This window comes from Oncorhynchus masou, chromosome 19 (genome assembly GCF_036934945.1).
Source record: "Oncorhynchus masou masou isolate Uvic2021 chromosome 19, UVic_Omas_1.1, whole genome shotgun sequence".
Classification (NCBI taxonomy): Eukaryota; Metazoa; Chordata; class Actinopteri; order Salmoniformes; family Salmonidae; genus Oncorhynchus; species Oncorhynchus masou.
Window position 1 is genome coordinate 19,403,256 of NC_088230.1, and position 15,817 is coordinate 19,419,072.

The window sequence follows — 15,817 nt, forward strand, 5'->3', positions numbered from 1 at the left end:
TGCTCCTGAATACGCTGTTCCTGCCTGTTGACACGCTGCTCGGTCCGAGAGTGGTGGGTGATTCTGTAACGCGTTCTTGTTTAGTTGAAGGAGAGTCGGACCGAAATGCAGCGTGTAAGTTACTCATGTTTATTAAGTGAAAGACAAAATGAACGAACTAACACGAATAACTAATAAATACAAAAAAACAACAAACAGAACGAAACCTAATACAGCCTGACTGGTGAAACTAGCACAGAGACAGGAACAATCACCCACGAAATGCAAAGCGAAATACAGGCTACCTAAATACGGTTCCCAATCAGCGGCAACGAGAAGCACCTGACTCTGATTGAGAACCGCCTCAGGCAGCCAACCTATATAACACACACACACCCCTAATCAACTACAATCCCAAACACTACAAACCCCAATACGAAAAAACAATACATAACCCCCATGTCACACCCTGGTCTGACTAACTAATAAACTAAAACACACAATACTAAGACCAAGGCGTGGCATCTTCCGAAAACAAAGACTGTAATTAATTTTCCAGAATTTAATATAATTATGACATAACATTGAAGATTGTTCAATGTAACAGCAATATTTGGACTTATGGATGCCACCCATTAGATAAAAGACGGAACGGTTCCGTATTTCAATGAAAGAATAAACGTTTTGTTTTTGAAATGATCGATTTTTTTTACCATATTAATGATGTAAGGCTTGTATTTCTATGTGTTATTATATTATAATTAAGTCTATGATTTGACATTTGATAGAGCAGTCTGACTGAGCGGTGGTAGGCAGCAGTAGGCTCATAAGCATTCATTCAAACAGCACTTTCCTGTATTTGCAAGCAGCTCTTCGCTGTGCTTCAAGCATTGTGCTGTTCATGTCTTTACAATCAAAACATTGATGGTGCATAGAGAAGGGCTGGCGCAGAGGGAGGGGTGCTCGCTGTACCCAAAGAGGGCAACATCATGACAGTATGCTATTCTGTTCTTCTGAAATAGACTACATTTTCTTCATATCATGCTTCTTTAGACCTGTCTAAAATAAATAATGCATTTATTGTGATGGTGTAGGCTATATTACATGGATTTATTAGACTGTTAAAATGTAGATGTTCCAAAGGTCTGCATCAGTGGCTTGTGTGGAAGCCAGGAGGTGCTAAATGTGTTTATGTTAATTACCGGTCAATTATTGTGAGACCAACAGTTATTTGCTTGACAATCACTGGCTAACAAAATGTTGTGACCGCTACAGCCCTAGCTGCTACAGATGTAGGATCTTAATTTGATCACCCTGTTGCAGGAAAATGCATGACATTTTAAACCTGTAGTGTATTTGAGGTTAAAAACGGCTTCTGAAGTTTGTAATCTTTCACACTTGGTTTTCCATTACGAAAAATGTATCAACCCCTACAAAAATATCCATTCATTATAATCCACATAATAATTCACATTTCCTGTTGCTGCAGGACTATTTTAAGATCCGACATCTGTACACATTGAGCTTTCATAGTGTGTCTGTACTGTAAGCAGAATTAGATCATAGATGATTCATGTAGAAGGCCTCATATATGAATCAAACCTCAAAGAGGTTCTATAGAGAATGATAAGTTCAAATGAAATCCACTTTCATGGATTGTTGTTGTTTGTCTGATAATTAAGGATAGATTTATAACCATGTAATAAAGTTGCAGTTTATGCCATGTTAAAAAGTGTTACCAATTGCTGAATATGAACATGTTACTTTCATGTGATCAACAGTTTCTTCTTTCAGACAGAATAAATATGGATATTTCTTCTAACTTTATCCAGCTTATGAAAGCCCAGACGATTTATCTCTGCTCAAATACAGCCTGAATTTGAGATTTAGAGGTGCACAATGTCTATACACCTTGATGCATGGGTTCTGGTGCATTTCTGTGAATTCAGTTAATATGGGGGCTATTCAGCTTATTGCCTTTCAGCCAATTTCTTTCCCAGCTACGAAAATAACACTTACAGATCTGTGTCCACAGAGGAAGCGTTCCAGTTATTCGTTTTTCTGTCTGTTGACCGCTGTCGCTTTGATAACCTCTCCACTGATGTTCTTCTGAAGCCTACTGGAAGAGAGGAGGGAGAGTGGAAGGGTTACCTGCCATTTTCTGTTGCTTTATTGTTTCCCCAGCTTGAAAGACATGCTCTATAATTCAATATGGAACCCGGGAAGCAGCAGCACGGACGGCAACAGGAGGACAATTTCAACCATAGAAACCTTGATGCTCTTTTATTTTTATTTATTTTTCTATTTCATGACCTTAGCAAAATGAGAAAATGTTGCATATATCTTGCTTGCAGATCATGTATGCAGCCATGATTGCAATGCCCCCCCCCCCTAGTAATAAGTAGCAATGGGTCATACATATTCAGTGATAAAATTGAAGGAAAGCAGTTTAGGGGAGGGGGGACGGAGAAAATCCCTGAATAGATTTGATTAAGTAAACAAACTTAGATTCAGGTAGCATATTACGTGCTTTAGTAAACTTGAAATACAGCATAGGGTCCATTACATACCCCCACCCTGGAGTGGAGTCATCCACCGGGTTACCAATTAAAAATGACTCACTTAGTATGGTAGTTCCGTGAGAAATTAACAATCCATGCATCCAATTTCCATTCATTTTAAGTGGTCCACATGCAGCAGCCAATCATGGCAAAGTCAACAAGTTGTCAACCAGAACGCAGAACTTTAGTAGGCCTGCTATAACCCAGTACATCAGTGATCAAAAGAGGCAAGAGGCAAACTCTTCTATAAACAATTTTGCTGTGTTTATGCTAGTTCAAAAATGGAGAAGTTGCTTACCCCAGATGCCTAATGCAGGAAAGCAAAAAATAGCTTAATGAAATAGAAAATCTCTTTTTGGAATCAAAGGGAATAGTTAATAGAAATATCAGCCGGCTCAGCTCTCATACAGTATGATTGAGTTTTGATTAATCACAATTGGTTCCAGTGCTGTGTAGCTCAAATTCTATTGTTGATTATTTCAGATCCACTTCTTCATGTTTGAACTAGACCCACTATGCCCTGGAGATGCCAGTTTCCACTGCTACTCTGGCTAAATAAAATTACCAGTGAATGATCAACTTTATACACACCCATTTGATTGGCATGGGATTTTAGATATGAGCCTGAGAGCCATTTATAGTATTTGTAGAGAAACATTAGATGTTTTAATGTCATTATGCTTTAGTACAAGGTATGATGGATAAGTGAATATAGCTATAATGTGTTGATAATAAAAAAAAGAGGCCTGCTCAGGGAAAAGAACTCAAAGAGACCCAGTAATTGATTTTGTCCACTCTAAGGGACATTGGTTTTTGGTCTTTATCTTTGAGGCCATACATGCCACTGTGATACGTCCTATTGTACATTTGACAGGACATTCTGGGCTTTTCAATGATATCACATGTGTTGGGGGTGTGACCTGGATAACTTACTGATCTTTCACAATGTCTGCCAGCCCAATCAGCATATTATATGATAAGAAGAAAAGTTGTGCTTTTCAAATGGATTATTATTGAGAAAATATCTCAGGAATAGTTTGGTGAGTTTTCAGAGCAGTGTAATATTTATTTTCTTATTTAAAGAGCTTGTTTATAAATGTCCTTTGTAGTGGATGCGCCAACTGTGTGTTTACCAACTGTACCTATCTACTGTAAGGTCACATTTTTCATATTTACCATCAATCGATTCCTTATGTGCGTTACAGTGCACATAAAATGCAAGTACATAAATGAAATAAACAATTACGTTTTCTTTGTAAAAAACTATTTGTTTCACCGCGATGTAAACAATTATAATAATTGAAACCCTTTTTTTTCGCTGGATCTCAGGAGGATGACCTATATATGTCTGTATTTACTTATACTTGACCACACCTCCCACATTTAGATATGCTTTCGACTCATACTTGTACACGCACACATACACACACAGTCGCAGAAAACAGCACATTCCACATAACAGCTGCCAGACCAATATCACACCCTCTTACCCTCCTGCAATGATTCATATGACTGACTGTGTTTTCTCCATCCTGTATAGCGCCAGGCACCACTCCAACAGTACCCATTGAAAAATAAACATAGCATTAGACAGAGATAGATGTGAAAGTGATCTTTGGTTGTGCGGCAATAGCATTCCCCAGGCTCTTAATTGATGACTGTGCTGGTTTACTTGATTGTGCTCCTTTAAGATAGTCCTGTCACCAATATTGACACACCCTTGCTCTGCAATGTTGGGCAGAAACCAAGCTAAATAAGCACTAGCTCAGGAAAGCAGAAAAACAAGTCAAATTAAGTAAAACTGATTTGAAAAATGAATGACGATGATGCAATGATACTATTTCTATGTATGTATAAGCTTTTCCACCTTGAATCAATGTGGCCCTCGACAAAGGGCAAGGATAAAGGCAATGACTATGAGAAGGAGGATTACTTTGGCCCACACACCAGATACAGATGAGTCTTTCAGGTGACACCGACTGTATGAAACATCCAATGAATTGTATTTTGTGTTGCGATTAACATTTCTGTCCATACTCCTAGTCTCTGTATTTTTCTGTTTACCCTCCAATGCAGGGAGGAGAATGCATCACAAAGGGGAATTTTCCCTCCCTAAGCAATCACCTCTGCACATTGTACTAACCCTGAAAGTTGAAAAAGGAATTGGCTGTCATCAGCAAGAGGATGTGTTAACATTCTATAGGTCAGGGCTGCCTCTGCCCGCCATAATGACTGACTGTTTCTGTGGTACCTGGGGCAGGTGGAAACTATTCCTGCAGTGGACCAGACACGCATCTATAATTTACCCACCATGCACCATGCCCAGGAACTTCAATATCTCTATCTCTCTGATGATATCAGAGACGCAACAATAAAACAATAGAGATGACACATTATGATGATAGTGGTGTAAAGGGCTGAGGCATTAGTCCTAATGTGACCAGTAGGATGATGAATGAGCCTGTAGGTCTCAGGGATTAATCAACCAGACAGGATGTGTGTTATTGTGCTGGACTCTCCACACCCTCTTAATGTTATTGGTGTCTGGGCTGTCAGCTCGGCCTTGGCTCTCATTTGTACTTTATCATCTGCTGTTTTATGAGCTATGACCCCCAGCACTAAATAATACCACCACGTGGACTCCTAATAATATCTGTGTGTGTGTGTGTGTGTCAGGTGTGTCAGTGTGTGTCGTGCGTGCGTGCACTGTGCAGTCCTGAACATCACATCTGAGATAAGATGAGCCAGACAGAGATCTGTAAATGAGCTGCTAGGGTTCATCTCATTACCTGGCTGTGCAATTATTACTGCATAGCTTTGATACTGGAGCCATACGGATGTACACCTCCTATCGTACCACCAAGACTATATAGACAGACTATGAAGAGATTCCCCCTGTTCTAGTTTTCCTTTAGTTATCTCTGTTGGGTAAGAAGGGTTGCGGTGGAGTTCAGGGGTGTAGAAATAGGACTGACATACACAAACACACATACCAGACCCAGGGAGGAGTAGAGGGGTTGAGGGGGGGCTAGGATCCCATTACAGCTCCCTCTGTCATCCACAACTCATTAGGACACACATCTCTGTCTGAGGAGGGAGCCAGGCGAGCCCGCTAACTGCTGGAGGTTGAAATGTTGCGCTGCTCTGTCTCACTTGTTCCCTCCTTCCCTCACTCCCTCCTTCCCTCTCTCCCTCCACCAAGGCATCACATCCAATTAGGCTGCAGTATCCTCCACATGAAACCTGGCTCTCTGGTGGCTGAGCTGCCTGCCTTGCTCCTGCCTCAACAACAGAGGAGAGGCAAAGGCAGGATGATGACTGCACCAAAGACAGGGGTATTTCTGGAGGCCTTGCCTTGCCTGGCAGCCCGGGGGAATTCCATTCTTGAGGCACACCCGGTTCTTTCTTGAGAAATGGATCCTTGGTCGGCTGCTAGGGACTGTTGGAATTTGCTCAAGCCGCTCAACTTTGTTGTGACAGATCGATTTGCAGGCAGATTGTCTGTGTTGTCCAATTAGAATTGAATTCTGTTTGCTGCCTGGGCCAATAAAACACAACCACTTTGCCCAGATTGGTGGGTGGCATCATGGGGTGAGATTGATACTGCTGGAGATGACAAAGTGAATAGGTGAGCACCAGTTTAGCATTCCCTCTGTGGATTCAGCTGTCAACCATCGTAACTCTGAGAAAAACCTCTGAAGGCAAAACATTCATTGGTGACGTGTCAATGTTGTTCTCAAGCTTTTTGGGGAGTTGAATTTGTCTGCATTCAGATAACTTCATTCTGTAGAGATCATTATAAATGAAGAAAACAGATTTCATCCTCAAATATTCTGTACACATAACTCCCTTTTACTACATCAACTTTTATTATGGGAAATATATAACAGAAAGATATGCCTTAATGAAAATATATTATCTTCTATTTTTCCAGTTTGCACCCCCCAGCCATTTGGTCTAACTAATGAAAAAAGCAGACATCTGCAATTATCCACCTCTATTACAGGCTTGTAGGATGCTGTTGAAAGTCTTGTAAAGTGGCAGAGCATGACATCTCCCGCCAGACTGACAAGGCCGTGAAAGATATCTGCAGCATGCTAACGAGGGAATTGACCCACCACACGGACGGACAGATAGCCGGCTTTAAAGACCCTAACGACTCATTACTGTCCTCCTAATGTGGGTAGGATGCCCCACTTATCTCCCAACTTGTTTACCCTAGTCTTTCCCCTGTTCTCCTCCTCTCCTTTGTTTCCTCCCTTTCTCTTTCCTGTTCTCTCCCCTCTCTTCTCACAGTCACAGGCCAGCAGTGTCCTCTGGGAATAATGGGCTTGGCCAGTTACGACAGAGGAGCTGATGTGAGCTGCCCCCCTATGCCTCTGTGGTCATTGCCAAGTGCCCTTGTGCTTGTATCGCCTCATTTCGGTTCGAACCCCATCACCTCCTATCTACTGCGTCGTCTCCTCGATGGCTTTGTCTCGTGAAATGATCCTTCTTACGAGCAAGCAATAAATAGCATCACCATTTCATCACCTGTGTATGAAATTAATACTGCCCTTCCCATTGTGATTTAAATGGAAGCAGTCATGTCAGGGAAAGTAATGGGATCTTTAGTTGTTTTGTAGTGTTCAATAAGATAATGCTGCGTTTCGACGTTATTACATGATTCCTGTTTCTGGGGGTCATTTATTTAATGTCTGTTTGTGTAATGGGAAGAGACATTGAGACGGCTGGCTAGGCGTCATAACGATGGCGCCGGGAGACAAGTCTGGTAAATATAATGAATCCACAGGACCTTGAGCAGATTCTCCGTTCCAGGTGTATAGGCCACAAACAAAAGCACCATGAAATAAAAGATGGTATTCTGGAATGGCTCCCTCAGGCTACCTGCATCTCCCCTGAGTTTTGCCTGAGGACTCTAGGCTATGTCATTCTGCTTAAAAAGATTACATTGAATTTGCTGCGTTTTGTATGCAAAACAGAGAGCCAACTCCTTGCCACGACCTCCAGCAGGTTCTTCCTGAAGGTGGATTAAGTTTCTGGTGCATTGATGCAAAAAGCCCTTGGCCAGGGAACATATTAGTAGGCTTTATTATTCTCTCAATGACCAATAATTACCCCTGCGCTGCATTGCATGGAAATCAGATTTAATCACTCAGCATCAGCAGGCAGTGATTCATGAGCCTTGTAATCCTTCAGTCACAAAGTCGGCTGCCTTTTGTTACCCCGGGCCATGGGGGACATGACAGCTTCACCCAGAGCCCTCCCCTGCTGCCTGCCTGCCTCTACTCTGGGCTTGCAGTTTGATAAGTGTTTGTGTGTTTGCGTGCGTGCGTGTGTTTATGAGCCCGTGCTGGGGATTTTTCAGTAGACTCCATTCAAACTGTAATCGGGAGAAACTAGCAAACTGCTAGCTTGCTAATCACCAGCATCATCCAGGCTGAGTGGAACATATACCTCTGGCTACCTTCAGTCCTAATGGCTGCAGGGGCCGAATCTGGCACATCAGCAACAAAAAAGAGAAAATGATAACAGGAAATATGAGGCTCCGGTTTATGGGTGATTTCAAGCTGCTGCTGCTTCACAAAATAGGCTGGTTTTATTAGACTATAATTGATACGCCCTCCAGATTCTGCACCAGCAAATGCGGAGGTGCATCGTCTGCCTGTTTGTCTCCATGGTTGTCGAATTGTCGTTGTTATGTTGAGTTATTGCGAGGATGAGAACTTGCCAAAATGCTGCCATCAATTGTTATATTCATGACAGTGTAGACAATTTAATATCATAACAAGCCAAAAACCTGCACATGAGCTTACAGCACAACTTCCACAGTTGGAAACTGGGGTTTTATTGCATGTTTGAAAGTGAATTCTACCCCAGCATGTTGTTGAGTTTCTACAGTGTTTGTGTGATGAGTTTAATGTTTTTATGTTTCAGATCTCGGAGGCAGAATGGGACGACCTCCTGGAAGAGTTTGAAGAGAAGATCTACCTTAACGCCAGGCGATGGAAACCAGGACAGGACCCTTACAAACTGTATGCCTTCAACCAAAGAGAGAGTGAGAGGATACCCAGCAACAGAGTTCTCAGAGACACACGACATTACAGGTAACCTACACAGCACAGTACACTTACATAGCCCATTGATGTGTGTGTGTGTGTGTTCATGTACACGCATGTGTGTGTTTAAGTATGCAAGAAGGCATTTGCGAGGATGAATAATATCCGTCTAAATAGCCCATATTATGCCAGATCACTGGCTGTGACAGGACTGCATGTATCTACTTCTGTGTAAGCTAACGATGGCTTGTTTCCCCACGTTGTGGCTCTGCTCCTCCTGGGGAGGAGGACATGTTTTTTAGCAGATGAGAGGTAGTTGACGTGTCAGAGGGAAGGCTGTGTTGTGGCAGCTACAAGCTGCATAGAAAGAGATAATTGCCACATGCGCTGTAGCAGTTTGTGTGAAAAAACTCCTACTTCATTGCTCCCATAACATTGCCTTCATTTGTATGCTTCCAATACGACTAAGGCCTTTAGTCTTAAAGTGGATATTATTCAAATCCTCACTGCACTGCTGATGTCTCAAATACCATTAACCAACTAATCCTACATGAATCCATCAAAGAAAGCCTCTGATTTTACACTGGTTTACACCAGAATGAAAAGAACACAGAGTATGCTACCAGGGCCGGCTCGCTCATAAGGCAGGATTAGGTGGCCGCCTGTGGCAGCAGATTGACGAGGGCGGCATTATCTGAGCTAAATTGACCAACACGCACCTCCAACAACCCATAAAACCTCACATAATTCTGCCCAAAAACAATGCCAATTTCTCTCAACCAATGGCATATGGGCTTTATAGGTGAGCGCTTATGACACCCGGTGATAAGCAGTGCCCACTTTGTCATAGGCCGGGACACAAAATATTGATCTTGTCTATTCCCAGGGCGCCTCTCCAGGGTGCTGTTGGAGAGACTCATCACTGCGGCTCTCCACCAACATTTAGTCAAAAAAAGATGATCTAACATAAATCATGTAACAGATGAGGATGTGGTAGAAAGAGGGTGGCCTTTTCTGTAGCCTACAGGCTGGAGATAAAATGTTTGACAATGTAATGAGACAGACACCTTTTACATCATGCAGGTTTCTCCGATCAACATAAATGGCGCCCAATCAAAGTAAAATGTGCTGACATGTTAACAAACAACAGGACAGGTCGAAGTAAAATGTGCTGACATGTTAACAAACAGCAGGACAGGTCAAAGTAAAATGTGCTGATATGTTAACAAACAATAGGACAGGTCAAAGTAAAATGTGCTGACATGTTAACAAACAACAGGACAGGTCAAAGTAAAATGTGCTGACATGTTAACAAACAACAGGACAGGTCAAAGTAAAATGTGCTGACATGTTAACAAACAACAGGACAGGTCAAAGTAAAATGTGCTGACATGTTAACAAACAACAGGACAGGTCAAAGTAAAATGTGCTGACATGTTAACAAACAACAGGACAGGTCAAAGTAAAATGTGCTGACATGTTAACAAACAACAGGACAGGTCAAAGTAAAATGTGCTGACATGTTAACAAACAACAGGACAGGTCAAAGTAAAATGTGCTGACATGTTAACAAACAACAGGACAGGTCAAAGTCAAATGTGCTGACATGTTAACAAACAACAGGACAGGTCAAAGTAAAATGTGCTGACATGTTAACAAACAATAGGACAGGTCAAAGTAAAATGTGCTGACATGTTAACAAACAACAGGACAGGTCAAAGTAAAATGTGCTGACATGTTAACAAACAACAGGACAGGTCAAAGTAAAATGTTCTGACATGTTAACAAACAACAGGAGGTCAAAGTAAAATGTGCTGACATGTTAACAAACAACAGGGTCAAAGTAAAAAATGTTAACAAACAACAGGACAGGTCAAAGTAAAATGTGCTGACATGTTAACAAACAACAGGACAGGTCAAAGTAAAATGTGCTGACATGTTAACAAACAACAGGACAGGTCAAAGTAAAATGTGCTGACATGTTAACAAACAACAGGACAGGTCAAAGTAAAATGTGCTGACATGTTAACAAACAACAGGACATGTTAACAAACAACAGGACAGGTCAAAGTAAAATGTGCTGACATGTTAACAAACAACAGGACAGGTCAAAGTAAAATGTGCTGACATGTTAACAAACAACAGGACAGGTCAAAGTAAAATGTGCTGACATGTTAACAAACAACAGGACAGGTCAAAGTAAAATGTGCTGACATGTTAACAAACAACAGGACAGGTCAAAGTAAAATGTGCTGACATGTTAACAAACAACAGGACAGGTCAAAGTAAAATGTGCTGACATGTTAACAAACAACAGGACAGGTCAAAGTAAAATGTGCTGACATGTTAACAAACAACAGGACAGGTCGAAGTAAAATGTGCTGACATGTCAACAAACAACAGGACAGGTCAAAGTAAAATGTGCTGACATGTTAACAAACAACAGGACAGGTCAAAGTAAAATGTCCTGACATGTTAACAAACAACAGGACAGGTCAAAGTAAAATGTGCTGACATGTTAACAAACAACAGGACAGGTCAAAGTAAAATGTGCTGACATGTTAACAAACAACAGGACAGGTCAAAGTAAAATGTGCTGACATGTTAACAAACAACAGGACAGGTCAAAGTAAAATGTGCCGACATGTTAACAAACAAGTCAAAGTAAAATGTTCTGACATGTTAACAAACAAGTCAAAGTAAAATGTGCTGACATGTTAACAAACAACAGGACAGGTCAAAGTAAAATGTGCTGACATGTTAACAAACAACAGGACAGGTCAAAGTAAAATGTGCTGACATGTTAACAAACAACAGGACAGGTCAAAGTAAAATGTGCTGACATGTTAACAAACAACAGGACAGGTCAAAGTAAAATGTGCTGACATGTTAACAAACAACAGGACAGGTCGAAGTAAAATGTGCTGACATGTCAACAAACAACAGGACAGGTCAAAGTAAAATGTGCTGACATGTTAACAAACAACAGGACAGGTCAAAGTAAAATGTCCTGACATGTTAACAAACAACAGGACAGGTCAAAGTAAAATGTGCTGACATGTTAACAAACAACAGGACAGGTCAAAGTAAAATGTGCCGACATGTTAACAAACAAGTCAAAGTAAAATGTTCTGACATGTTAACAAACAAGTCAAAGTAAAATGTGCTGACATGTTAACAAACAACAGGATAGGTCAAAGTAAAATGTTCTGACATGTTAACAAACAACAGGACAGGTCAAAGTACTACTGTCCCCTAGTTTCATCCCATGGGGTAAAATATCATGATCAGTAGTTTAAAGTTTATATCCGTACATTTATTACAAGCAGTTTTGATGTCTTCACTATTATTATACGATGTAGAAAATAGTAAAAAATAAATACAAGTCCTGGAATGAGTAGATGTGTCCAAACTTTTGACTGGTACTGTACGTATTTTCAACTTTCATTCAGAACTGAAAATGAACCTGATTTCAACGTCCAGAAAATACTGTAAGTAATTCAGAACCTAAATTAAACCTAACTTCAACGTCTACAAAATACGTATTTAGGGTGGCAGAACGGCCAGGACCGCCCTGCATGCTACTATAAGTGGAAAACCCGCAGATATCAAACACCCTGTTTGCAAATATCATAGGATGATTTTTGACCATACAGTATAAACACAGACTTGGCAACGACCTACTCACTGATGTGATGTTTTCATTAATGAAACCAGTTTAACATTATGCTGACACAGCTTACCCTCTAAATATTTAACTTACATACTAAAACCCTTAGGAGGCGAGAAAATCATGTTACTTTACACAGACTAATCTGGTGGCATGAAATGTTAATTTTTAGAGCACAATGCTATTTCAACCTAATTTGACAGTGATGTTAAGCTTCTTTTCCAGTGTGTTTTTAGGACTATTCGCTGCTTAAGCTGTGTGCGTGTGTGTATTCTGTTGATGTTGTTTTGTTGCATGTGTGTGTGCCCGTGTGTATAACAAGCAATTGTTTCCAATGCCTACAGTACAGTGTATGACCCTGCTGTGTGTAGAGATCTCAGGCTCAGTATGGTTCTGGCTCTAGGCCCACTCAGTTCTTCTTGACTTTGGTAGACAGTTAAGGACACTGACGCACCTCTCAGCCATACTCCCATCTCCCACGGTTTCTCCCATCCACCCTGGACTGAAGGGTGAGAATCGAAGGACCTCTATTGATTTTCACTATGAGCGGTGCGTTTGTCTCCAGCACTCAGGGGCCGTCTGCTTGTTAGCCTCAGCAGCAAACGCTGCTTATGTTATCCATCTGAACTGCTCAGACCAAACCAAGGAGAAAGAGAGATGTTTGTCTTCATCACAAACATTATAGTGTAATGTTAGAAGTTTTAATTTCATTTTAGATTTTTTTTTGCCCTTCATTATAAACTCAGCAAAAAAAGAAACGTCCCTTTTTCAGAACCCTGTCTTTCAAGGATAATTAATAAAAATCCAAATAACTTCACAGTTCTTCGTTGTAAAGGGTTTAAACACTGTTTCCCATGCTTGTTCAATGAACCATAAACAATTAATGAACATGCCCCCATGGAACGGTTGTTAAGACACTAACAGCTTAAAGACGGTAGGCAATTAAGGTCACATTTATGAAAACATAGGACACTACAGAGGCCTTTCTACTGACTCTGAAAAACATAAAAAGAAAGATTCCCAGGATCCCTGCTCATTTGCGTGAACTTACCTCAGGCATGCTGCAAGGAGGCATGCTTCTACACCTGCATTGCTTGCTGTTTGGGGTTTTAGGCTGGGTTTCTGTACAGCACTTTGACATATCAGCTGATGTACGAAGGGCTACATAAATACATTTGATTTGTTTTGATTTTGATTTGATTATGACTGCAGATGTGGCCAGGGCAATAAATTGCAATGTCCATACTGTGAGACGCTTAAGACAGCACTACAGGGAGACAGGATGGACAGCTGATCGTCCTCGCAGTGGCAGACAACGTGTAACAACACCTGCACAGGATCGATACATCCGAACATCACACATGCGGAACAGGTACAGGATGGCAACAACAACTGCCAGAATTACACCAGGAACGCATAATCCCTCCATCAGTGCTCAGACTGTCCGCAATAGGCTGAGAGAGGCTGGACTGTGGGCTTGTAGGCCTATTGTAAGGCAGGGCCTCACCAGACATCACTGGCAACAACGTCACCTCTGGGCACAAACCCACCGTTGCTGGACCAGACAGGATTGGCAAAAAGTGCTTTTCACTGACGAGTCGCGGTTTGGTCTCACCAGGGGTGATCGTCGGATTTGCGTTTATCGTCGAAGGAATGAGCATTACACCAAGGCCTGTACCCCGGAGCGGGATCGATTTGGAGGTGGAGGGTCCGTCATGGTCTGGGGCGGTGTGCACAGCATCATCGGACTGAGCTTGTTGTTATTGCAGGTAATCTCAAAATGTGCCACCAGCCATACTTGTCGTTCTGTGCGTGATTTCCTGCAAGACAGGAATGTCAGTGTTCGGCCATGGCCAGCGAAGAGCCCATATCTCAATCCCATTGGGCAAGTCTGGGACCTGTTGGAGAGGAGGGTGAGGGCTAGGGCCATTCCCCCCAGAAATGTCCTGGTACTTGCGGATGCCATGGTGGAAGAGTGGGGTAACATTGCCAGCAAGAACTGGCAAATCTGGTGCAGTCCATGAGGAGATGCACTGCAGTACTTAATTCAGCTGGTGGCCACACCACATACTGACTGTTACTTTTGATTTTGACCCCCCCCTTTGTTCAGGGACACATTATTCCATTTCTGTTAGTCCAATGTCTGTGGAACATGTTCAGGTTATGTCTCAGTTGTTGAATCTTGTTATCTTCATACAAATATTTACACATGTTAAGTTTGCTGAAAATAAACGCAGTTTCTTTTTTTTCTGAGTTTAGTTATCTGGTTGGACATGTGCTGATCCTCACATCTGTTTAATGCATTTTCACTGGTGGGGAGATGGCTGCTGCAATGTTGATGAATATGGGTCAATTTCCAATTTGTAACATTTCTCTAAATTGCTTACAGCTATGGGATATTTTCATATGAACAACTGAACACCCCAATCTGGGTCAGCTAGCTTTATTTGAAGGCCCAGTTTACTGTAAAACCATGAAAGTTTAAACAAGGAAACTGCATTATGAGTTAGTATCTTTTGGATACACAAGAGAAGAAGTAGCAGTGGAAGCAAGACAAAAAGCCATTGCAACCTATGTGTTGTGATAATTGCGTTGTTTCCTCGATAACCTCTTAGTTCATATGCCTTGTGACCGTGATATATAGGCCTAAGGCCAATAACAATTATAAGACACGGTGGCAGAATAAATTCAACCACACATTTGTTTCATCCCAAAACTTGAGAGCAACATCTCTTCAGTGAATTCCACAAAGCGTATTGCATTTAACAAACAGTTACATGACCATCAACATGGTCAAGCAAGTTAATGTTTACGATATTTTCGGACCACTAAACAACGATTGATTTAGAACCACGGAGAGTTACCGCAAGTCGCAAAGAAAACAGGAGCTGCCTCCACTATTCCAGTACCATTCAACTTCAACATTTCAACATTGTAACGGTGACGCTGGGAGTCAGAAAGCAGGTGAAGGTGGTGAGTTTAATAATAATAATGAACATAGAGCGATACAAAACAAGAGCATGTCTGGACAGAAACAATACTGCCTGAAGAGTGATGCTTGGGAGGGCTCGATAAAGGGCGAGTAATCAGGGTAGTTGATGGAGTCCAGGTGGCCTCATGATGGGGCGCAGGTGTGCATAATGAGGGTTGCCAGGTGTGCGTAATGAGGGTTGCCAGGTGTGCGTAATGAGGGTTGCCAGGACTGGTGGTTAGTAAACCGGCGACATCGAACGCCGGAGCAGAGGAGCTGGAGTAGACATGACAAACATAATCAAATCATCTATGCTTAGTCTAATACAGTGACAACTAAAGTATACCAAATACGATTCAGTTCAATCAATGTAGGCTAAATATGACTTGGCTGTCCATGGATCGGATATCTTTGTGTGTGTGTGTGTGTGTGTGTGTGTCTCGCGCAGACGTCGTGTAAGTAGAAAAATCATGTTGACTCACCCTACTTGTAGAGAAATGTCAATGCCATCTTCATTTCTTTCAGGTTGACGAACCTGTCTATGACTCTGTCATACAGCAAACACTTTTATTTTTGT

General features: G+C 41.6%; 1 protein-coding gene across 1 annotated transcript in view; it reads left to right on the top strand.

Moving 5' to 3' along the window:
* galnt14 (UDP-N-acetyl-alpha-D-galactosamine:polypeptide N-acetylgalactosaminyltransferase 14 (GalNAc-T14)) overlaps positions 1 to 15,817 on the top strand; it is a 133,237-nt gene that overhangs the window by 13,678 nt on the left and 103,742 nt on the right. The window contains exon 2 of the mRNA XM_064924681.1: positions 8,478 to 8,647. Coding sequence (XP_064780753.1) covers positions 8,478 to 8,647 — 170 coding nt within the window. The remainder of the gene's footprint in view (positions 1 to 8,477; positions 8,648 to 15,817) is intronic.